The 24781-nt window shown below is 38.2% G+C and overlaps 1 protein-coding gene across 1 annotated transcript in view; it reads right to left on the bottom strand.

Annotated features, from left to right (window-relative positions):
* Nucleotides 1–24781, bottom strand: part of LOC132377906 (metabotropic glutamate receptor 7-like) — a 781248-nt gene that overhangs the window by 408330 nt on the left and 348137 nt on the right. Inside the window, exons 3-4 of the mRNA XM_059944374.1 lie at nucleotides 22617–22752; nucleotides 16302–16456 (exon numbers count right to left, since the gene is read on the bottom strand). Of these exons, the coding sequence (XP_059800357.1) occupies nucleotides 16302–16456; nucleotides 22617–22752 (291 nt within the window). The remainder of the gene's footprint in view (nucleotides 1–16301; nucleotides 16457–22616; nucleotides 22753–24781) is intronic.

The raw sequence follows: 24781 nt of genomic DNA, 5'->3' as shown, positions 1-24781 counted from the left end.
CATATACTAAAAGCTTGATCTGTCAATGAAGGTTTAAAAAAAAAATTACATAAAATAGGGCTGTCCAGAGCAAAGTTTTTCAGATTAAAGAATTTGCGAAATTGAAACCAAATTCGTAGTGTATGTTTAACAACAGGGTTAGATATCTGTTTATTGAATTTGGCTAAATCAATAGGAAGAAAAGAACCAAGAACGGAAAATATAGAATATCCCTTAACCTCACTACATTCCAAATTTACCCACTGTGGGCACACAGGTGAATCCAAATCTAGTTTCCAGTACATTAGGTTACGAATATTATTCGCCCAATAATAAAATCTAAAGTTAGGTAAAGCTAGACCACCATCTTTTTTAGACTTTTGTAATTGCCTTTTGCTTAACCTAGGATTTTTATTTTGCCACACAAATGAGGAAATTTTTGAATCAATATTATCAAAAAAAGATTTAGGAATAAAAATTGGTAAAGCTTGGAATAAATATAAAAATTTCGGTAAAATCATCATTTTAATAGCGTTAATCCAACCAACTAATGATAGTAGTAAGTTGCTGAATTTGATGAAGCATAGGTAAAAAATTCAGTCCGAATAAATCTTTATATTTCTTGGTGATTTTTATACCTAAATAGATAAAGTTATCAGTAACAACTTTAAATGGCATCCTATCACTCAATAAGGTTTGCGCGTTTAAAGGGAATAACTCACTCTTATCTAAGTTTAACTTATAACCAGAAAAGCTACCAAATTGAGCCAACAAGGATAAAATAGCAGGAATAGACCTACTAGGATTAGAAATATATAACAACAAATCATCAGCATAAAGCGATAATTTGTATAACTTCTCATTACGGGTAATACCAAAAATATTAGGAGACTCACGAATAGCAATAGCTAAAGGTTCTAATGCAATATTAAATAATAAAGGACTTAAAGGACAACCTTGTCTCGTACCACGAAATAATTGAAAAAAAGAGGATCTATAATTATTTGTAAGAACAGAAGCAACAGGTTTATAATATATTAATTTAATCCATGATATAAAATTAGGACTAAAATTAAAGTTTCTCAATGCATTAAATAAATATGTCCATTCAACTCTATCAAAGGCTTTTTCAGCATCTAATGAGATAACACATTCTGGGGTTGTAGGTGATGAAGTATAAATTATGTTAATCAATTTTCTAATATTAAAAAAGGAATACCAATTCCTAATAAAACCAGTTTGATCTTCTGAAATAATCTGTGGTAATACCTTTTCTAATCTAATGGCTAAAATTTTTGTAAGAATCTTAGAGTCTACATTTAATAATGATATAGGGCGATAAGATGCACATAAAGTAGGATCTTTATCTTTTTTAAGAATTAGAGAGATAGTAGCTTCATAAAACGATTGAGGTAGTCTCTTCTTAACAAACGCATCATTAAAGATTTCACATAGCCAAGGAGAAAGCAATAAAGAAAAAGTTTTAAAAAATTCTACAATAAAACCATCAGGACCAGGAGCTTTCCCTGAGTTCATTGATGAAATAGCCTCTCTTATTTCATCCATAGAAATAGGAGCATCAAACAAGCTACAATCTTCATCTATCAGTTTAGGAATATTCAAGTTATTAAAAAAATTATCCATCGTAAACCGGTCACCGTCAAATTCTGATTGATATAAAGATTTATAAAAATCTTGAAAAGTGTTATTGATTTCTTTATAATCAGTAGTTAAATTACCGTCTTGTTTACGAATTTTAATAATTTGTCGCTTAGTCGAAATAGCCTTTAATTGATTAGCTAACAATTTACCAGTTCGATCACTATGAATATAAAATTGAGCCCTAGTCTTAATTAATTGATTCTCAATTGAAGAAGATAATAATAAACTATGTTCCATTTGAAGCTCAACTCTCTTCTTATAAAGTTCTTTGGTAGGAGTAACGGAATAAATCTTATCAATTTCTTTAATTTTATCCACCAATAAAGCTATATCTGAATATCTTTGTTTTCTTTTACCAGCGGAATATGAAATAATTTGTCCACGAATAAAAGCCTTGAAAGAGTCCCAAAGTATTCCTTTATCAATCTCTTCATTATAGTTTGTTGAAAAAAATAAGTCAATTTGTTGTTTTATGAAGGTAATAAATTCTGGATCTTGAAGTAAAGTAACATTAAGTCTCCAAGATCTAGTATTGATAGAAGAGTCCGGAATCTTGATAGATAACTTCAAAGGCGCATGATCCGAAATAGCAATAGAATCGTATTTACAATCAATAACATCTGTTAATAAACGATGATCAATAAGAAAATAATCAATTCTAGAATAACTATGATATACATGTGAAAAAAATGAAAATTCTTTATCTTTAGGGTTCAAAAACCGCCATATTTCAGTAATTCCAGAATCAACCATAAAAGAATTAATAAGTAAAGCTGATCTATTCGGAAGAGTTCGAATAGGTTTAGATCTATCCATCGAAGGATTCAAACAACAATTAAAGTCTCCACCCATAATCAACATATATTCATTCAAATTAGGAAGAGAAGTAAATAAACGTTTAAAAAATTCAGGACAATCAAAGTTTGGAGCATAAATATTAACTAAAACAACTTTCCGATTAAAAAGTGAACCAGTTATCAACAAAAATCTACCCTGTGGATCAGAAATAATTTCATAATGTGTAAACGAAATTGAGGCGTCTATAAAAATAGACACACCCCTAATTTTAGCGGTACAATTTGAGTGAAATTGTTGTCCTTTCCAGAACCTAAAAAAACGTTGATTATCCTCCCTCCTAATATGGGTCTCCTGTGCAAAAATAATATTAGCGTTCAATCTATGGAATACTTTAAATATTTTTTTACGTTTAATCGGATGATTTAAACCATTAGTATTCCACGAGATAAAGTTAATAGATTTATCCATCATACCAATATTAATTGTGTGTATCATAAAAGGTTAAAAAGACACATAACCCACAATTTAGGAAGAAGGAAAATTGATTCAGGAGCAAACGGAGATCCTGACACCTCAACAATATTAACAATTTAAAGTCAGCCCATAAACTAAAAGCAAAAAAATAAAAAGCAAAAGCATGAAAAAAGATCCCTCCCCCCTCCCCCCACCCTTTGAAAGAAAGCCAAGCGGCAGGCGCATAAACTAATACTAATATTACCCCCATTTCAAGATGGCAGCTCCATAAGAAAATTTTTTAAGAAAAAACTATATAACACCCTAATTAAAATATAGAGTTGCAAAAAAAAAAATATATATATATATATATATACCTACATATATATATATACATACACATACACACACATATCAGACAAATCAAAAAAAAACTAAAATAGTAAAACCAGAAAAATCATTAATAAAAAAAAATGAACATTAAAGTTTAAAAATGTAATACACCTTTAAAAAAGAAATTCCATATTCAGATACAAAGATGACGTTTCACAAGCCAAGACTTATGGGAAGAAGAAACAACATTTTGAGAAAGCCATATTACAAAATATGAATATAAATTCAGCAATCTAATAAGAAAATTTAATTAAAAAAAAGTTATCAAAATAGAATTTTTTTTAAAAAAAGATTTAATAGACACTACAACATATATATAAAAAAAAACTAAAAAAAAAGAATTCAAAACCTTTGTTCCATTTCTAAATACAGGCAAGCAAATAAACGCTTATAAAAAGTAAAGACTTATGGGAAGAAGAAACGACATTTTGAAAAAATAATTCATTATTACAAAATACAAACGTGTATAAAAAAGGATATTATAAAAATTAAAACAGCATCTATAAGCAATAATAATAGTAGTAAAAAAAAAAGACCCAGACCCATAGTTCAAAATAAAAAGTTATAACCCAACTTCCAGGGTTAAAACTTAAAATGAAATGACATCCTCTCTCCAAAAAAAATCTTCAATGTAACTCATAGTTCAAGTTGCACTAGAGGATCGATATTCTTCAACAAATTTCTTCGCTTCTTCAGGAGTGTTAAAAAAGTGTAGACTGTTGTCGGGCAGCACCATTCTAAGCTTCGCTGGATACATTAAAGCTTGTTTAAATCCAATCGAATGAATCTCTGCCATCACTGGTTTAAAAGCGATCCTGGCTTTCATTACTTCATAAGAATAATCCTCAACTATTCGAAATGAGTAATTTTTGAAGGAGATCATACCTTTTTTACGAGCTAATCGAATTAGAAGCTCTTTCTCACGAGGATAATGAAGGCGAACAATCACCGCTCGTGGTTTATCAGGCACAGACGAAAGCCTCGCAACTCTATGAGCACGGTCGATAACAGGTTCATTTTTCAAACCTTCACCACCGAAAATTTCCCACAGTAATTTAGAGAAAAATTCAGTTAAATCACCGGACTCAACTTTTTCGGGAATTCCGATGATGCACAAATTCTGTCTGCGAGAACGATTTTCAAGATCAGTAATTTTAAACTTATACTGATCTAAAGTTTTAGCAGTCGACTCTATCTTCTTCTCTAACACTTCAATTGTACGTGCTTTTTCACAAATTGATTGTTCAAGAGTCGTGATCTTATTTCCATGCTGTTGAACCTCTAACGCCTGCGACTGAAACTTAGTTTCAAGCGATTTAACAACTCCTTCAAGATCGGATATTTTCGAAGTAATCCTCCTTTCCAAATTTAACAGTTTACTGTCCAATTTACCTTCTAGTCTGCCTTCCAGACCCGCAAATTTAGCATCCAGTTTATTGTCCAATTTACCTTCCATACCCGCAAATTTAACATCCAGTTTAATGTCCAAAAGACCAGAAATTGCGTCGATGGATACAGGATCCTTAGCCGATTTCTTACTTGTAGCCATTTTAGGTTTGACAAGATTAGATCAACTATTATTTTAGGAAAAAAGGGTCAATCAAAGGTAGCAACTCATATGATTAAGTTCGAAAAGATCTAATTAAAGGGTGATTATAGTTAAAAAAATAAAGAGCGCCTAAAAGGCAGATGCTTACGTCGCCATCTTGAAACTCCACCCCCCCCGAACATTTTGTCAATGATGTTTTAAGAGACTTTTAGATAGGTACATGGAGCATAGAAAACTAGAGGGCTATGTGGTAGGGAAATTCTAGGCAGCTTCTAGAGTAGGTTACATGGTTGGCACAATGTTGTGGGCCGAAATGCATTGGTGTATGGTGAAGAATGGTGCTTGTACGGGAAGCTACTGTGACCCTAACAGTCACTCTGAAAGAGCTTAAGAAGTGGCTGCAACTGCCTGTAACGTGCTGTAGATTTCTAGGTTTGAAAAGTAAAGAGAAGCTGAGATGCAGCAAGGATAAGAGAGAAAATTCTAGTGATTAGCCTTCAGTCAACTCTAGGACAGTTACACATAACTGAGTTTACTGAAATCAGAGGAGCAGAATTGGAGATGCACAGAGGTTTTGAAGGAAAGTAGGACTGGTGGAGGCAACCTCATGAATCAGTGAGGTCACAGAGAGATTTGAGGCAATTTAGTGGATATTAAAAGTAAAGTTTAACATATTGGAGCCCCTTCTGGTCAATAGATTTGGAACAGGACTTTGTGCATTTTGGTTGTTTGTCCATCTTTATGTGAATGCTCGAAAGGAAATGAATCTCAAGGTAATATATGCTGACTTATATGTACTTTGATAATAAATTTACTTTGAAATTCAAACTTTACATATGGGCTACAGTTTTGAATAAGATCAAATTACATATGTGGGAAAATAGGAGTCATGCCAATGCATTGAAATAGTCAAAATGAGAGGCTTAGGTTTTTCAATCCATGAACTATATTTTTTCAGCTTAATTTTGAAGTTGTTAACATTGGTCTGAGGTAGTAGATCAAAAAAACATTCCATTTGATCTTTAAGCCAAAAGAAATATGTAATTGCCCTGAAGCCATTTAAATGTAGATTCAAAAGGCTGATTCATGAGATAAATGTGACTGAATGAGTGACTGAACTCAGTAGAGTTTTGTTGAATGGAAAGTTAAATTAATGGAGGTTACAAGAATCTGAAAAGCTTGGATAGAATAAGTGCTGAGGCATTGTGTCCTCTGACTGGAGTATATACAACTGGGGCCCATATCATTATCCTTTGGATAATAGTGTTTGCCTTTAGGTCTTGGATGAGGAAGTAATGTTTTTCTCAGAGATTCTGAACTTCAGAATACACTTCTCCAGATGACTATGATACTCAGTCATTCAATAGTTTCAAGGTTGGAGATAGATTTTAAAAAACCAAGGCAACTGAGAGTTACAGGAAGCAGAAAGAAGTGTCAACTTTAAATTAACAGCCATAACCTCATTTTGGGGATCAGGTGAATTAGTGCTTTGATTTCTTATGTTCCTCATTTTTCCTTGTGATCCCCGTCTACTCTGCAGTGAATTATTCATTGTAACAGCAGCAGACTCAAGTTCTGTGATGACACCATTGACCCAAGGAGACATCACTAGTATCAGTCCAGCTTCCACTCCAGTGCCTACCACAAGCAGACAACTACAGAAGACAGGACCGACCCAGGCATGAAATATTGGGTGTCACTTGACAGAACATCAGAAAACTTGGCTTCTCTGTGTGACACTGATTATGTGAGATATCTGAATAATATCAGGGTAAACGCTCAAACATTTGATAAAGTAAGTGAAGTGACACTGTCTCTTCAGTTAGACGTCTGCACAGTCAAGGTGAAAAGGTGGTCACAGAACAGAACAGACCTAACAGGCAGAATCACTGGTGAGTGAAATGACACACAAGAGATTTCATTGATAGAATAAAGAGGGATGCAAATATTTGAGTCAATTCAGAGCAGACCTGGGGGATATCACTTCAGTTTTTATATCCTGTTTCCTAGAGCACACCAGACACTATGACAACATCTCCTGAATATAAAACAATCTGCACCCTGTGCAATATATTACAGATGCCAGCTCTGAAAATCCTACAACGGAGTTCATTTCATTCAAAGCAACACTGAACTCAGCCCTGAAATCATTTAGAGTCATAGAGCACTACAGCATAGGAACAGAACATTCTGCCCATCTGCTCCATGCTGTCTAGTTTCATCAACCTGCACCCAGGCAAAGCCTTCCATACCCCTCCATCCATGCAGCTATCCAAGTTCCACTTATGTGGTGAAATTGAACCCGCATCCACCTCTCCCACCGGCAACTCTTTCCACATGTGCTGCGCACTGAGTGCACATCCCCATGTTCCCTTTAAATATCTCACCTTTCACCCTTAACCCATAACCTCTAGTATTTTTCCCAACATGCTTCACCAATGCATTAAACAGCACAATATGATAGATCCACAGTGGGGACAGTATCTTAAACTAAGGAAGAAAAGTAGAAAAATTCCGGGAGTAAACCATGTTTGCACCTTTTACTACTGAGAAATTGAGATTGAATTAGGAGTACACAAAAGAGCAGCAAAAACATCGAAACCCAAGGCAGTTGGGTTGACGTGATAATTGGCAGCACCTGGGCACTCAATCATGTTCAAAGGACAGAATAAACCAAGCCACATTTATATATCTACAATCATTAATAAATTTCAAACAGATAACTTCAGCTCTAGGAATCAGTTCTCAACTCATATTGACAAACATGCAATATCTGAAGTTCTTTAGAATCGTAGAGTCCTAGAGAAATACAACACAGAGAAAAGGGCCATTGGCCCATCTAGTCCATGCCAAAACTATTTAAACTGCCTACACCCATCGATCTGCACCCAGACTATAGCCATCCATATCCCTACCATCCATGTACCTATCCAAGCTTCTCTTAAACAATGAAATCAAGCTTGCATCCACAACTTGTGCAGGCAGCTCGTTGCATCCTCTCATGAACCTCTGAGTGAAGAAGTTTAGTTCGTGTTCAGTCCCCTTAAACTTTTGACCTTTTACCTTTAACCCATAACCTCTAGTTGTAGTCTCACCCATCCTCAGTGGAAAAAGCCTGTTTCCATTCACTCTATCTATACCCCTCATAGTTTTGTATACCTCTACCAAATCTCTTCTCAATCTTCTACATTCTAAGGAATCTAGTCCTAACCTATTCAATCTTTCCTTATAACACAGGTCCTCCAGACCCAGCAACATCCTTGTAAATGTTCTCTGTACTCTTTCAAACTTGTTTACATCTTTCCTGTAGGAAGGTGACCAAAACTGTACACAATATTCTAAATTAGGCCTCACCAACATGTTATACATCTTCAAAATATCATCCCATCTTCTGTACTCAATGCATTGATGTATGAAGGCAAATGTGCCTAAAGCTTTTGTTATGACAAAATCTACCTGCAATGCCACTTCCAATGAATAATGAACCTCTTTTCCCAGATACCTTTGTTCTGTCACACTCCTCAGTATCTTACTGTTCACTGTGTAAGACCTACCTGGTTGGTCCTATCGAAGTGCAAAACCTTACACTTGTCTGCAGTAAATTCCATCTGCCATTTTATAGCTCATTTTTCCAGCTGATACAATCCCCCTGCAACCCATGATAGCCCACCTCACTGTCCACTACACCCCCAGTCTTGGAGTCATCTGCAAATTTGCTGATGCGATTAAACACATTATCATCCAGATCACTGATATGGATGACAAACACAAAGGACCCAGCACCAATCCCTGTGGCACACCACTAGTCACGGGCCTCCAGTCAGAGAGGCAACCTTCTACTACCATTCCCTGGCTTCTCCCACAAAGCCAGTGCCTAATCTTATTTACTACCTCAAATTGAATGCTGAGCAACTAAATCTTCTTGAGTAATCTTCCATGTGGAACCTTATCAAGTGCCTTGCTAAAGTCCATGTTGACAACATCCATTGCCTTGTTTTGATCCATTTTCCTTGTAGCTTCATCAAAAAACTCTAAGATTAGTTAGACATGACCGACGATGCAAGAAGCCATGCTGACTATCCTTAAATCAGTCCATGTCCATCCTTGGGAGCCAAAGAGTGGGATTGAGGAGGGAAAAAGAAAAAGGATCAGCCATGATTGAATGGTGCAGTAGCCTCAATGGACCCAATGGCCTAATTCTGCTTCTATGTCTTATAGTCAAATACTTATATATCCAGTCCCTAAGAATATCTTCCAATAACTTTCCCACAACTGATGTCAAACTCACCGGCCTATAACATCCTGGTCTATGTTTAGAGACTTTTTTAAACAGCAGAACATTGGCTATCCTCCAATTCCCTGTTAACTCTTCTGTCACCAAGGATGATTTAACTATCTCAGCTAGGGCACCAGCTATTTTTGCACTTGTCTTTTTTAGGGGCCAAGGAAACACCTAGTCAAGCCCTGGGGATTTATCCACCCTGATTTGCCTCAGAATAGTAAACACCTCTTTCTCTGTAATCTGAACAGGGCCCATGAAATTGACCCCACTTTGCCTCACTTCTGTAGGCTCCCTATCCATCCCCTGAGAAAATACAGCTGCAATAAATTTATTTAAGATCTCCCCCATCTGTTTTGGCTCCACACATGGATTACCATTCTGGTCTTCCAGAGGACTAATTTTGCCCCTTGCAATCCTTTTGCTCTTAGCATATCTGTAGAATCCCTTAGGATTCTTATTTTCTTTTCTGCTAGAGCAATGCCATGTTTTGTTTTAGTCTTCCTTATTTCATTCTCAAGTGCTCTCTTGCACTTCTTCTACTCCACACGCAGCTCATTTGTTCCTAAATGCCTTTTCCTGTTTTGCACTTCCTTTTTTCTCTTAGCCAGGTCCTCAATATTTATGAAAGCCTCTCACTTTCCAAGTACACCTTTACCAGAAAACAGTCTGTCCCATTCCACACTTGCCAGGTCATTTCTGATACCAACAAAACTGGCCTTCCCTCGATTTAGGATCTCAATCCATGGATCTGACCTATCTTTTTGCACACTTACTTTGAGACTAATGGCATTGTAGTTACTAGATGCAAAGTGTGCCCCTTCACAATCTTCTGTCATTCTGGCACCTGTCCTGACTCATTCCCTAACAGCAGATCCAGTAATGCACGCTTCCTCATTGGGACTTCTATGCTCTGATTAAGAAAAGTTTCCTGACCACATATGACAAACTCAATCCCATCTAGTCCTTTTACATTATGGGATTCTCAGTCAAAACATGAGGAGGGGAGCTCATGTTTGCCACCAGTGGAAGGACTGAGAGGAAAGAGTGGCTCCTTCAGCCAACTAATTCTACCCAAATATTAAACACCCATTTACACTAAACCTATGTTAATCCCATTTTATTATGGGACCACCTGGCTCCGGCACCCCACCCCAATTACAGTATACTGCACAATAGGACCAATTTGCTGTTACCAACTAGCCTTCCATTCTGCATGATTTTGTGAAGTGTGAGGAAAAGTAAGTAGACAGAGGAAACACAAACAGTCACACCTAGTCCATGCAAACTCCATACTGAGACAAACAGAGGTCAGGTCTGAACCTGGTGTCATGTGCTATGAGGCAGCAACTCTGTAAACTGCACCCTCCATTTAAATCAAACCCAATGTGCAACTTGCCAGCAAAACTCAGGCTGAAATGATGAATCTATACTCGGACAAGCAGAGAGTAAAGAATAATGGATAACGTAAGAAATACAATGCAACGTCGAACTACATCTAAGATGCAACTGATTATTCTTTTCAGACAGTGCAAAGTGCTGATGTCTTTTCAATAAGCTGAAGAAGTCTCATACATTCTCACTATTAGTAACACATCCATTGTAAATTAGATTTTGAATTACTATTGAATCAGGTGCTGTGGACAGTCGACACTAACAGAAATAGGTCAGCCTTACTCTCAGCATTTCAGAGATAGTTAGAGTTTTTCCCAATACAGAAGGCTTCCAGTTGTCACATCAAGTCGATGTCAATTTTCAGTAAAGAAATGCTGATAGTTCCCATCCTCTCAAGCATTGCAAAACATTTTATCTCAAGCGCCTACCTACTCCTCTTAAAAATTCTGATTGCTTCTGCTTCTGTTAATCTTACAGATGGTGAGATCCAGAACTTAAATATCCCCGACTTTTCCCTCACATTCTTCTGAGGCTTTCTAAACTTTAAGTTCATGTCTGGGTCATTGAATCATCCTCCAATGAGGATATTTTTACTCTATTTGAATCTGTCATGACATTGCTCAATTCTAGCCCAACTCCTGTTATTTTTCAAGAAGAATAACTCCAGCTTCACCAGATAAACTCTACAGCTGAAACCTCTAAACCCTACAACAAATCTATTTGTATCCTCTACAAGATCTTCATAAACTTCTTAAAGTCCAGTCACCAGGACAGAATGCCATCTGTATCTCCTTCTGCATTACATCTGCTCTACAACGTTAGACATGCTGACCCAGAATACGAACTAAAGCTGGGTCAGCAGCTTCAAAAGGACTTACAGTCCGGAAGACCAGGCAACCTTAATAAAAACCGTAATGTGAAATAAAACACAAATGATTATGTTATGGTCTGGTATTAAGATCGTGCTAGCAGGAGGAACAGTGTTTCTCCAGTCTAATAGGATAAGTACCTTTGGGTCAGTTCTATTGGTTCTGAGCTCTGTAGGTTACAAGCTGACCCAGCCCCCATTCCACAGTATGCTGGCCATCAACACAAGATGTAGACATGGCAACATTATAATTGAAAAGGAACTGGGCCTCTCAGTGGTGGTGAAGCTAGCATCAGTAAAACATAAATATGTGTACGTGAGCACTCATGAATGTTCAGCTAAGATTGTAAAATGAAGAGTCAATCAGCACTTCTGCCTCTTTCCCTGTCAGCAACCATCATTCAATTGCAATCAGTTCTGGTGAAGTTCAGCCAATAACTTGAAAGGTAAACACAGATCTAGGATCCCCCTGCTGGTTACTCACATAGTTGCATTATATAAACAAAACAAATTCAAGACAATAATGGGGATCTGAGCCAAGAGAGTATTGTGCAAGAGAAAACATATCTCAAGTTGTTCATGTTTGGAGAATGATTTGCATATTTAGATTTATTATAAACTGCTTCACATCTGGTTGCTGTCAGTAGCTTGGAGGCCAGTTTGCATATTAACATATCAATTGTGAAGAACAGAAATTAGTTGTATAGTGTGGAACCAGTCCCTTTGACTCACCATCCCCATGATGACCCCCTTGCTAACCTACACTCAATCCACTTTTACATATTAGATTTTTGTCTTTCTTGTCCTTTACTATTTATGTGTCTCTTAAAATGTTACTTAAGCATAGTGATTATATCTGGTTCCACCATCTCCTTTGACAGCAAGTTTCAAAAAACAACTGCACTCTAAAAATTTCTCCTCAAAGATCCCCTTTAAAATTCCTTCCACTCACCTTAAAGCTAGGCACCCTTGTTTTTGATAACCCTGCCACGTCAAAAAAGATTTTGATTGCCAACCTTATTGATGCCTTTAATAATCTTATAAACTTGCATCAGGCTGTTGAAAATGAATTAGAATGCTCTACCATGAAAATAGATCTGCAGGGCTGTAGTCCCAATCAGATTAATGCATCAAACACTTAATCAAAGGGTAACCATATAATAGGATGGGCCTATTATAAAATGCCCTCCCTGCAACCTTGCTGAAATTGTTGAGAACAGGACTTGAATTTAAAGTCAGAGTCATACAAACAGAATCAGCTCTCAGTCAATCAACTGCTGACCAATATGTGCCCATTTACACCAAAGCAACACTAATCCCAGTTCATTTCCTCTGCAATCCCATGAACCAAGCACTTGCCCTAAGTCCACTTCTCGCCTACACACAAGGGATGATCTAAGACAACTGTGCTGCTCCAAAGAGCGCTATATGAGGTCATTCTCACCCTTGACCATTAGGCTCTATAATGAGTCAACCTATAGCTGGGGAAGTGATTACCCCCCTCCTGTTAGACTGTCTGATGTAACTTATGTTTTCTTATTTCCATTTTTCTTCTAATACTATATATCCGTGCACTTGTAATGCTACTGTGACACTGCAATTTCCTTTGGGATCCATCACCTTTAGGAGGGGAAGAATCTGCAGCACCCAAGTGAATCCAATGCAAAGACGGGGAGAGTGTGAAAACTCCACACAGACAGCACTGGTAGTCAGGATAGCACCTGAGTCACTGGAGATGTGGGGCTGTGGTATTACTCATTGAGTCCGAGAGATTTTGCAGCAATCAGTTCCACCGATAACATTATTAAAGATAAAACAATATTATTTTAGTAGAGTCTTGATTTTTCAGCTAAGTGTAAATTTCAAAGCTGCCGTGAAGAATTATTTTTTCTCCCAGTAACATCTTATCTTCAGCTCCAAGCCGAAAGGAGCTTTAAAATTGGGACAAATGCAATTTACTTCCATGTATAAGGATATAGTTTGCAATAAAACGGAACACACTTCCCCTCCTTCAGCCTCATTCAATCTACAGAAACAAAACACCAATAAAATCAAAAACATTTTCAGCTCAAGGAGGCCAGTAACCAAAGGACACAGTTATATGGTCATTGGCAGCAGGAGGAAAAGGACTTGTTTTTTAAAGAAAGTGAATTATTATGATCAAAATGCACTTCCCGAATAGTAGCATTGAAAGGGATCTGGATAAAAAGGAGGCATCAAGCATGGTTGGGGGAGAACTGGATTAAACTGCTGAGCTATTGAGAAATGACTAATCAAATAGTGTGTTAAAGTATTTTGTACACTGACAATGCTTCAAATAAAATCATTTTGAATCTGTGTGACATGATTCAGGCAAGTTCAGTACAACATGTAAGCCAAAATTACTATTAAGAGAATAATTCCCAGAACTCTTTGCAACAAGGGTCAAGGATACCAGGCAAAGATGAGTCCTTGGAAGTGCCCTGGAGCAGGAAAAAAGTGTCTGGGCAGAAGTTAAGATTATCAGAGGGGTGGCATAACGGTTGCGTGAAGGGTCAGGATGACACTGAGCTGCAGCCTCCAATGTCATGGCTCAGATTTAATTGTGTTTTTCAGTTCATAAAGATGGTTTTGGGGAGAGACAGGAGAGTCAGGGGTCAGATTGGGGTTTAGAGACAGGGATGAGGGGGAATTGGGGACAGGTGAGTCCCAGGCTGGACATCCCACTTACTAAAGTAAGGTGAAGCGTCTCCGGTATCCTCTCCTTTCTAGATGTAATGATTGCCGCATGACCACTGCTTGCCTTGTCATGCAAGAGGTCACTCGTGTAAATTTCCTACACTACGGTGCCCATCCCAACACCTTCATGAGGTGTCCCTGTTCTTACTGAGTTTGCTATGTCATAGCATGACCAAGTGTCCAGTGGTACAACTGGGCGAGCAGGCTGGTCTCATCAGCTTTGGCTGACAGCCAGCCGAGGAGAAGGACAACTCTGATTCCAAAGCCAGGTATATGGGACTCGTTAGCCTTGCCAGCCAGTCTGTCGAGGAGAAGGAAGATTCTGATACTCAACCTGCAGCCTTGTGGTTGCAACAGCTCACTGCACCATTACGGAACATCCCCTAGCCTAAAGAATGGAATTGGTCTGCGCGCACCGATCCTTACTATAAAACTACACAGCGCAGGTGGGAAGGAAAGTCCTATAGCGATAAAGTTCCCTCCTGATCTTCGAAAGTGAAAAACCAACCATCATCATCATCAAGGTCAGGGATAGTAAATGCAATGTCTGGGTAGGGTTCAGAGGCCAGGTTGAAGTGCTCCATGGTCAAGTGTCAGTGATCCCAGAAATCTTGTCACCTCACTGAGGAGACCAGCGATCCCTAGGTCAGAGATTGGCCCTGGGTTGAACGCCTGTATCGGTGGTGAATCTCAGGTACGGTTTAAAGTCATGATGGCCAGTGAACTCCCCCAACTCAGGTCATCGAGGTCAAAAATCCATGCGAGTTCCAAAGTAGAGGCCCAAAAGTCAAACTCAGTAACTCTGGGGAGCAAATCAATAGTACCAGCCCTTAGTGCAGGAGTGGAAAGACAAGGGATGGCAGGCATGGTTATTCCTTGTGGAGACTGGCTGCAGAGGTTTCCCAGCCAAATCAGTATGGCGGTTGTTGTCAGCTCTGGGCCTGGACAAAAGGAGCAAAAAACAAGCAGCTCATAGGATGGGGGAAGAGGCAGAACGAGCCTCTTGTTGGATTTTGGGGACAAGGACTAGAGGCCCAGAAGTAGCCTGTCCTGGGGTTGGAGGCCAGCCTTAGTATGAGATTGGGGGGGGGGGGGCGTGCTATTAAAGAGGAGTGTTTTTGCTTTCATTGTACATTTTGATATATATGTAATCAATAAATCTGAAACTGAATCTAAGGCAATGAAGTTCTTGTGGCACGTAAAAATTGTACAAGGACATAAGGCATGAAAAACTATCAATGCTCAAATGAGAAGTCATAATATGATACACGGGGAGACATGTCAGTGAAACATGGGCAAGAATGGGGAGCGTTATTGTTAAGCTTGACATATTTTATAAGCACCTTAAACAATCACGCAATAGAATTATGAATTGCCACAGCTTTTCTTTTAAGAATAAGGCCTCCGTCAAGTTCAGGTGTGTATGCACATTATGCACGCTCAAGCCGTGGCGATTTTTGAGTACTGTGGTATTTTACAGCACATTTGCAGGATATTTGGCTGATCACATGACTGGCAGCTATTTAAAGGATTAATTCCATAATTTCAGATCCACTGCTCCTTGTCCATTGTCTACAGCTTTGCCTTTAAGCCATTATCCAATTCCCTTTCAACTGCTGTTGCAGAGCCTGATGCCAGGGAACCTTCAAAGTATATTTTTCTATTACTTGAAACACCAGCAATACAGCTCAGATTCATTCATGAAATTGTATTTACAGTCGCATGAAAGGCAAACAGCCTAACAGACCGTGAAAATAATTTGCAATCACCAGAGTAATCATATAAAATTAGAGCATTTATCATAATTACATTAATAGGATTCCATTAGAGATTAAAGTTATGATGTAGAACTAATGACAAACTGACCACCAATTTGAATTTCAGAATGGTACACCTGCAGCCTTTAGATATGAACACGACATATACCACATCTGCATTTACTGCTCAGGAGGATAGGCCAATTCAAAATCTACCAAAGTACCCATTTAACACAATTGAACCAGTGTTTAAGCTTGATGTACACAAATATAGTCTGATCACAGCTGGGAGTCTTCATGACAATATTACCACTATAGTATGAATGATTTCGATCACAGATATGCCAAGCAACCAATTGGAACACACAACAGATTGAGTAGCCTCACCCCATTTGTCCAAAACAAAATTGCAAACACAGGAGATTGGTTTGCGAGTTACCAAGTTCTTACCTTCTACAGAGGCTCTTTTGGGCAGAATGGTCACTGCCCCCTCAGCCACTTCCCCGTGCTGTTTTACTGGAGAAGTCTTCGAGCCCCAGCTGTCGGAGCCGACCCAGACAAAATGGCCTGCTCTGTTTGCTCTTTTGGCAGCTGCAAGTACCTGCCTGCATAAAATAACCAATAGTTCCTTAGTCAGGCGAGCTTGGGTTGGACACATCAAATGAAACGCTTAAATGGATGTGAAGATTAATGAACTACAACGATGGTGTTCTAATGGGCTAATTTGATAGCACTTCTGTTCTTTCCCAAATGATGCCAAAATGAATTCACCAGTTACCTGCAACACCTTGGTCAGTAATGGGGACAAATGACACCAGCAATTGGAATGAATAATTAATTGAAATTCTTACAGTTGTGGAGAGATGCAGTACAGAATGAGTCTGTGCTGCTAATCAGCCACCCATTTATACTGATCTTAAATAAATCCTTTTTTAAAAAATATTACCCCACATTCTTATCAATTTGATCCAAATTCTATCACCTACCTGCATACTAGAGACAGTTTACAGTGGCCAATTAACCTGCACATCTCTGGCATGTGGGAGGAAACCTGAGCACCAGGAGGAAATCCATACAGTCACAGGGAGAAAGTGTAAACCCTACACAGATGGCACCCAAGGTCAGGAACTCACTTTGGTCTCTGACACCGGAGGCAGATGCTCTACCAGCTGCTCCACTCGGTGACCTGGCCTTAATGAAATTGGCCTGATCTGGACCAACCAGAATCATCCATTATAAGCACTGAGTTAACCATTTTTCTCTTTAAAAAATCTATTCAATACAGAAACATTGTCCTCTAGGTACATGAGTCATGAACTATCAATTCTCTTCTCCACCTTGGGTTCTTGGTAGATAACCAAGAATTGATAACTGTATTGTTAAAATCCTAAGTTTCAACTCATGTGAAATGTTTTTTGATGGTTCGTTAATGGTGAGGCAACTGTTAATGGAAGTTGTTCAGTGGTCTAATATGAAATAACTTTTCTGGCATCTGATTCTTAGTCGTCAGAACTGAAGGTCTATTCTCCTCAGAGGTAAAATTTCAGGTTATGTTATTGTTGGAAAGACCACTTTATGTTTGCTTCTATCCCGGGGGATGGAGGGAAAGACAGAAATTCTATTAGTTTCACTCTCCTTAACTTCCTTGTACCCTTCAACATATAGTAAACACAAAGTGCACTGCAGATGCTGTGGTCAAATCAAGACATACAAAAAAGCTGGATGAACTCAGCAGGTCGGGCAGCATCCGTTGAAAGAAGCAGTCAACGTTTCGGGCCGACCCGATTACTGCATCTTAACCCTTCAACATATTCTCTCTCACACAAGTCCATCAAGTCCCTTTTGATTCTTTTTGTCATTATCAACAGGAAAGGGCAATTCACAGTTACTCATTAATCTCTCATTAACTCATTGTAACATTGCAGGATCCTAGAGAACCCAGAGGAACACACTTGGGTGAAAAAAAGAGGATGAAAAGAGAGCAGATTGTGAAATTTATTGCTTGTAGAATTATGGTTTTGAAAATTTACAACCTGTACAGCATATCACAGAGACAGTGTGGTGAAAAAGGTGTTCAGAAGACAGCCTTCATCAGCCATAACACTGAGTGTGCAGATGTATAAATCGTTGGTGAGGCCACATTTGGAGTGCTAAGTGCAATTTTGGTCACCCTGGTATTGGAAAGATGTAGTTAAACTGGAAAGAGTGCAGAGAGATATGAGAATTTTACCAGGACTAGACCATCTGAGTTATGTGAAGAGGTTGACCAGGGCAGGTCTCTATTCCTTGGAACTTAGGAGAAAGAAGAACAACCTGATATAAATGTTTAAAATTATGAGAGGCATGGATAAGGTGCATGGCAACAGCATTATCCCCAAGGTAGAGGAAACCAAAACTAGACTTTAAGTGAGAAGTGAAAGATTTAAATTGGACCTGAGGGCAATTTTTTTTCCACAGAGAGGGTGGTGAATATATGGAAGGAACTGTCAGAGGAAGCATTTGAGGCAGGTACTAAAGTAGCATCTAAGAAGCAACTTTACAGATAATTGTGGGAAGAGCTTAGAGGGATACTTTCTGCAGATGGAAAATTGGGACTAGCTGGATGGACACCGTGTTCCACATAGGTTGGTTGGGTCGAAGGGAATGTATCTGTGATGCGTTGATTTGTGACTCTGTAAAACTGGTTTTAATATTGCACAGTAAAACAGCCAGTGGAGCCGCTACCTCCCCACTCCAGGAACCCAGTTTGATCTTGGCCTCCAGTGCTGACTATACAAAGTTCACGTTTCCCCTGTGATGAGGAGGGTTTATCCTGAGCGCTTTAGTTTTCTCACATTTCCCAAGGACATGACGGTAATTATTTTGTCACTCTAAATGATCCCTTACTGCAGGCTAATGGGATAGATACAATGGGAAGTTGATGGGCATGTGTGAGAGAAAATAAGGGGAGAGGGAATGGAATTGATAGGATTGCTTCCGTGAGAGCTGGCATGGACATAATTGATCAAAAGGTTTCAGCTTGCCATCAAAATAAAAATTGGGTTTCAAAGCTTAACCCAATCCAAATAAGAAACTCGAATGCATATAGCATGCAATAAAATCATTGGCTTCTAGCATTCCAACATGTTTAAGAATGTAAAGCTTGAGGCTCTTAGAAATAAGTGCAGATCTATGATTTACATATTCACACTCAGGCACCTCCCAAAATAAAGTTAATGAATGACTCTAGAATTATACTACTGGAAGGTGTCATATGTACGTATAATATCTTCAGATGTGACTATTTTAAGCAGTAACTACATGGGAGGCATTTATTAGCTTAAGCAGGTTGAGAGCATCATGCCTAATTTAGCGCATTGCTCCATCTGCCTATGCATTCACTCCATTATCAAGACCACACTTTTCATTTACATTTTCACCCATTCATTGTGGACCAATGTTGGCATGGCCAGCAGATCTTATCCACCCCCAACTTCTCTTAGGAAGGTAGTCTTCTCAAACTGTGACATCTATGTGGTGAATATACCTCCAGGATGCGGTTATAGGAATATTCAGTGTTTCAGCCCATCAATGATGAAACGAACAACTTGAAAAGCATTTATTCATGGACATTGAGAATATTCCATTATACTGCTTGTGTGATTTGTAAAAAAAAATTGAAAGGTTTTGTGGAATTAGGAAAATTGGCAACCAATTTGTAAACAGTAAGCTCCTTTGAACAATGTGACAATGAGCAAATAATTGTATTCCCTGCTACTGCTTGAATGATTGTACACTACTCATAATTATTGTTCTCCTTTGCCTTACAAGATCTTTTATATTCCATACCAGCACAGAATGCTTCACCTGAAATGTAGACATCTGGTTTTGTAGAATCCTGGGCACTGCACAGGAGGCTCAACCCTGAATCTCAGGATCCAGGTCTCTGAGATATAGCACTTTCAGATTTACAGATACGCCTTGGCTACTCTCAACATGAGTTTATAAGCGAAACGTTCATGGTATTTCTCATCAAGATGGAGATAATAAGCATTCGCATGGCTCAAATATTACTTGCCACAATAGCTCAACCCGAAATGTTTATGAGGTCTTGCTACATACTGATACGGTCTTTTTAAAAAAATCTTTGAGGATACAAATGGACCAGAAAACTGAATACCATTGTCTATGACATTCTGAAGGGAAAAACATTAAGAAAACAATAGATGACTGGCTCTACTAAACAACCAGAATGTATTCTTGTAGTGATATCTCTATCTAAGAGTTTCTTAACTATCCCTAATCTATTTGCCTCTATCAGCACTCTCTGTATAAAAAACTACCTCTGACGTACCCCTGATACAATCCTCCAAGGACATTAAAATTATGTCTCTGGTGTTAGCCATTTCTGGCCCATGAAAAAGCATCTGGCTATCTACTCAATCTATGCCTCTTATCATCTTGTAAACCTCTATTAAGTCACCTCTCATTTTTCATTCTCTTTTTCACTGATGAAAGAAAAGACAAATATTTTCTTTTTCACTGATTCCTGTTGACTTAAATATTTCAAAGCATTTCTTGATGCCACACTTAGTTAAGTTCCCCCCTCGGTGACAGAGGCAGTCACTCCCACCTCGACACTTGAATTCAGCTCATGTGTTCATACTTTGCACCAAGAACGTTAGGGTGTTCAGAGCCAAGTGTGCAGGACAAACAAGGGTTGAACATTGACAATTGGTAATTGCAGTATTAGGGCACAATTATCAATGACACCTTCTACCTCTACATTGAAGAGTGCAGAGAGCTGGTGTAATAATGATAACAGAGCAGACCAGACATAATTGTGTTTCTGTAGGCAATTTCCACATAGTTGGACAGCTGTCAGAGCTGCTTCTACACTGATATCCTCAGCTAGCAGAATTAATTCTGCATCATAATCCTTCACTACTACATTGAGGCCCAGCGTCTCATTGTACCCAATGCTCCCAATCATTTCTTGACATCATTTCTTGAACTGAATGTACTGAATATAGTAATTGTGATGGAAGACACTTCATGAGTTGAAGAATGTTGAATCATTGACTTTACATTTCTAATTGATGGTTGCAAATGTTTCAGCTTTGTCATACCAATATTCTAGGCTCTGAGAATTCATTATGTCTGGAGGATCTGTTAATGGAGCTTCCCACGCTTAGTCATGGGTTAATTGCCATTATGCAGTACGTTTAACATCAATATTTCATCAGATCTTATCTCTGCAACACATACAAAATGCTGGAGGAAATTCCTCCAGCATTTTGTGTGTGTTGCTTGGATATCCAACATTTGCAGGTTTTCCCTTGTTTATGATCAGATTTGATCTGTTGGTTGTGGGACCATTAGCCCTGACTTTTATGAGTCAACACCCATGCAATCCTATATTTTTAGCTTCCATATCGGGACATCTTCAGGTACTTCTGCGGATGCTCTTGACAAGCTCTTGTACTTTTCCCTTAAACCAGGATTCCTCTCTCACCTAAGAAAAACAGCACAGAGCAGAATATGCTATGCCATGATGTTAATGTCATGGTCAAAAGAAAGCAGGTATTGCTGATGGTTTTCAGCACCTCAAGGACATGTGGGCTGCTAAACCGGTTCTAAACTAAACCACTTAGCACAAATACAGTGCCACACTAAGGAAAGGAAGGTGTCCTCACTACAATGATGCAATATACCTTCTGTACAAAGTATGTGGAAAAGGCTTTCCAACTAATTGTTCTTGAACAAGAAAATTGATATACATCAGATCAAACAGGTTTGTGGCTTTATTTTTCTCATCTACCAGAGACCTAGTGTCCTTCAGAACTCATCCATCTCAATTAGTAATGATGTTACTGAGCCTCCCATTGAAGGTCACTAATCGCATACACACAATACATTTCATGTCTCTACAATCCTCACTGCTTTTTCCATATTAATGTAGAGCCATACTGACTCATCAGTGGGCAGAAGTTGTGATCAGCTGGAGGCTTTTGATATCTGAGTACTCTGTGGGCTTCAAGTCACTGTTGAAGACTTTCAAGGCTATTCCAAGCCAAAAAGAAGCAACTGGCCCCCTGCCACAGCTCAGTCACAGGAGAAACTGAACTGCAGATAATTAATCCGAAGTTTTGGATTGTTTGCCCAATTAAATGACCACTCTGCCACCATTTCCACCTTCATAACATCTCCAGCTCCATTTTCTCCATCTTTCATCTCCACTCCATAATCACCCCATTAAAACAGCACGCCATTGCAATTTTATGGCACATACAGATGAATTGAAATATATATATTTTACAGTAAACTATACATTGTAGATTATTACAAACTCTCCAAACATGATTCCTTCACTTCAATGATCCACTACTCTAATTCTCTCCTTACTCCCCTATTTCCATCCACCAACTTATTCAATATATTGCTGCTCAATAACTTGGGCAGAAGTTATAACTTATGGCCTACCCTTTAATCCCTCTTGTTGATTTCAACACACCTACAATGACCCCAGCCAAAGCCTAGTACAACATAGGAGAACATATGTGCAATGACTCTCCTATTCACTTCCTCTAATGATAAATAACTCAAAACCTCCTTTAAATTTCCTGAAGATCTCTATCTTTATTTTCTGAATAAGTATGGAGTGAGCTTTATTTTAATGCCATATGAAACATTTTGATATGAAGATTTTTATTAATGTCTCATCAATTGTTCTACCGGAACCTGGTGGTGATGCTTACATTCAGATCAAAGGTATGTCCTTCTCACCTGATATCATCCTCATTGGCAAAAGTGATTATGCCACGAACATCGGGTGTATCCAAAAGGCGTCTGATGACTTTATCATAGTCTGCTCTTCTTGACTCCATTGGTATTTTCAGAGACTGAGCAATGCAAATCCCACCTAAGAGATGTGAGAAAGCAATTCATGTGAATACAATAAAATTATGCAGCTGGAAAGAAATTGTCCTAATTTAATTCTAACAGGTTTAAACTACTTGCTGTATTATAGATTATCAAGGGACCACTTCTGTTCAGTTGAATTCTTTGTTTTCTTTTTACTCCAAAATTATATACTGGAGCTCCTTAGTATAGGATCTCGTTTCAATTCAATGTCCTTTTTAAAGAGGATCTCACAAACAAGAGCTACCTTCAGGAAGGCATTTCACAAATTCCTGATGGGATGAATGAGAAAAAAAACTTTTAATAACTTTAGTTACAAGAGAAACCAGCTACTCTGTTTGAGGCAGATGTCTGTTCTGGCAGACTCTATAGATCCCATAGTGCTTTTGCAGCATGGAGTCTAAAATTGGTTTTGCATTATCCTTTGATATTCCCTTCAAACTGAAGCATGTAAAGTTAACAAGAACAGTTTTGTGCATGTAAAGAAAACTGTCATAATATACCATACAGTAGATGAAAGCAAACGTTGAGTAGCAAAGAATCTTGGCCAATACTGACACAGAGATAGGCTTAAGGACATTAGAAACATGAAGAACAAGAACAAGCCATTCAACCCAACTAGACAAGGCTTTGAAAGAACTCTAGTATTAATCCCTGTCTGCTGCTCTTTCTGCATAGTCCTAAACAATTCTTGTTTTCATGTACATTTATTTTCCTTGCAAAAAAAAGAGATATTAAATATATATTTATTCCCAGCTACTAGCTCTGTAACCTTTGACTTGAAGACTTTCTGCAAATTTGACACCTAGATTTCAATAATAATATAGGTAAAGTCAGACCAATAGACTGCTTCAGAAACTCAGTATTCTTGTCTTCTTAACTCTTACCAATTTGTAGTTCCTGTTTCAAAACATTGCAAAATAGAAATTCTAATCAAGTCCCTGGCCACCAGAACATAATTTATAAAAATCAAAAAATTAACTTAAACTCACACAGCAGCTTTCTTGAATGCAAAATATTAGAGTGAACATCACAGTTACTAATACACAGTGACACCCATATATTACAGATAGCTATGGGTGTCACTGTGCATTAATAATTGTGATGGTAACTAGAATATCATAAACATAAACATTAATTCAAATATTAACCTCCAAAGTACTACAATCCTAACAAACAAAACTTTGTTGCCAGCGTCTGTTTTCATGCTCAAACCATTTTCCAGCACATTTCCTTGACAGACAGCAAAGAAATACTGAAGAAGTAAGCTTGACAGAAAATTAAATAACAAGAGTCTTTATAAGGGCATTTAGACATCAGCTCTAAAATATTATAACAACATCACAGTGGCTATAATCAGAAATCAATGGAGACAAGCTACAAGAAAGCTTTGTCAAGGGGACAATCTTTGCCATTCAGCATTTTGTAATACACATCCCTGTTGCCACACATCATCACATCAACTTAATGCATTCCTATTTCTAAGGCAGTCCTTTCTCCCAACTCTCTCCAGATTCAGAAAATTCCTCTCTTCTTCCACAATTCAAATGTGCAATCTCTTTCCCCAGCCACAGCATGCCATGCATTATTCTGGCATTGATTTAGGGATGTAATCCTACCCTGATTAATTTTGCTTTTGTGACTCACAGAACAATCACTTTATATTTTAGATTGTGGAGGTATCAGTCTCGAAGAAGTCTAGAAAGGTGGCAGTAATGAAGAAAATCTATTCACTGAAGTCTAGAGGAAGGAAGTCACATATGCCACTGAGGGAAGCAAATGAATATTCAATATAGAACAGTCAAGCATAGGAATAAGCCCTGATGATTCCAATATCTAAATCAAACATGGTACCAAATTAAACCCTTCTGCCTGTAATCGATATCTGTCTATACCCTGCCTATGCATGTGTTCTAACAGCCTATTAAATGCCAATGTTGTATCTGCTTCCACCATTCCCCCAAGCAGCCCATGCTAGACACCTACCACTCTGTGTAAATGAAAAAACTTGCCCTGCTCATTTCCTTTAA

This window comes from Hypanus sabinus, chromosome 19 (genome assembly GCF_030144855.1).
Source record: "Hypanus sabinus isolate sHypSab1 chromosome 19, sHypSab1.hap1, whole genome shotgun sequence".
NCBI classification, from domain to species: Eukaryota; Metazoa; Chordata; class Chondrichthyes; order Myliobatiformes; family Dasyatidae; genus Hypanus; species Hypanus sabinus.
This window is presented reverse-complemented; position numbering and strand designations above follow the sequence as displayed.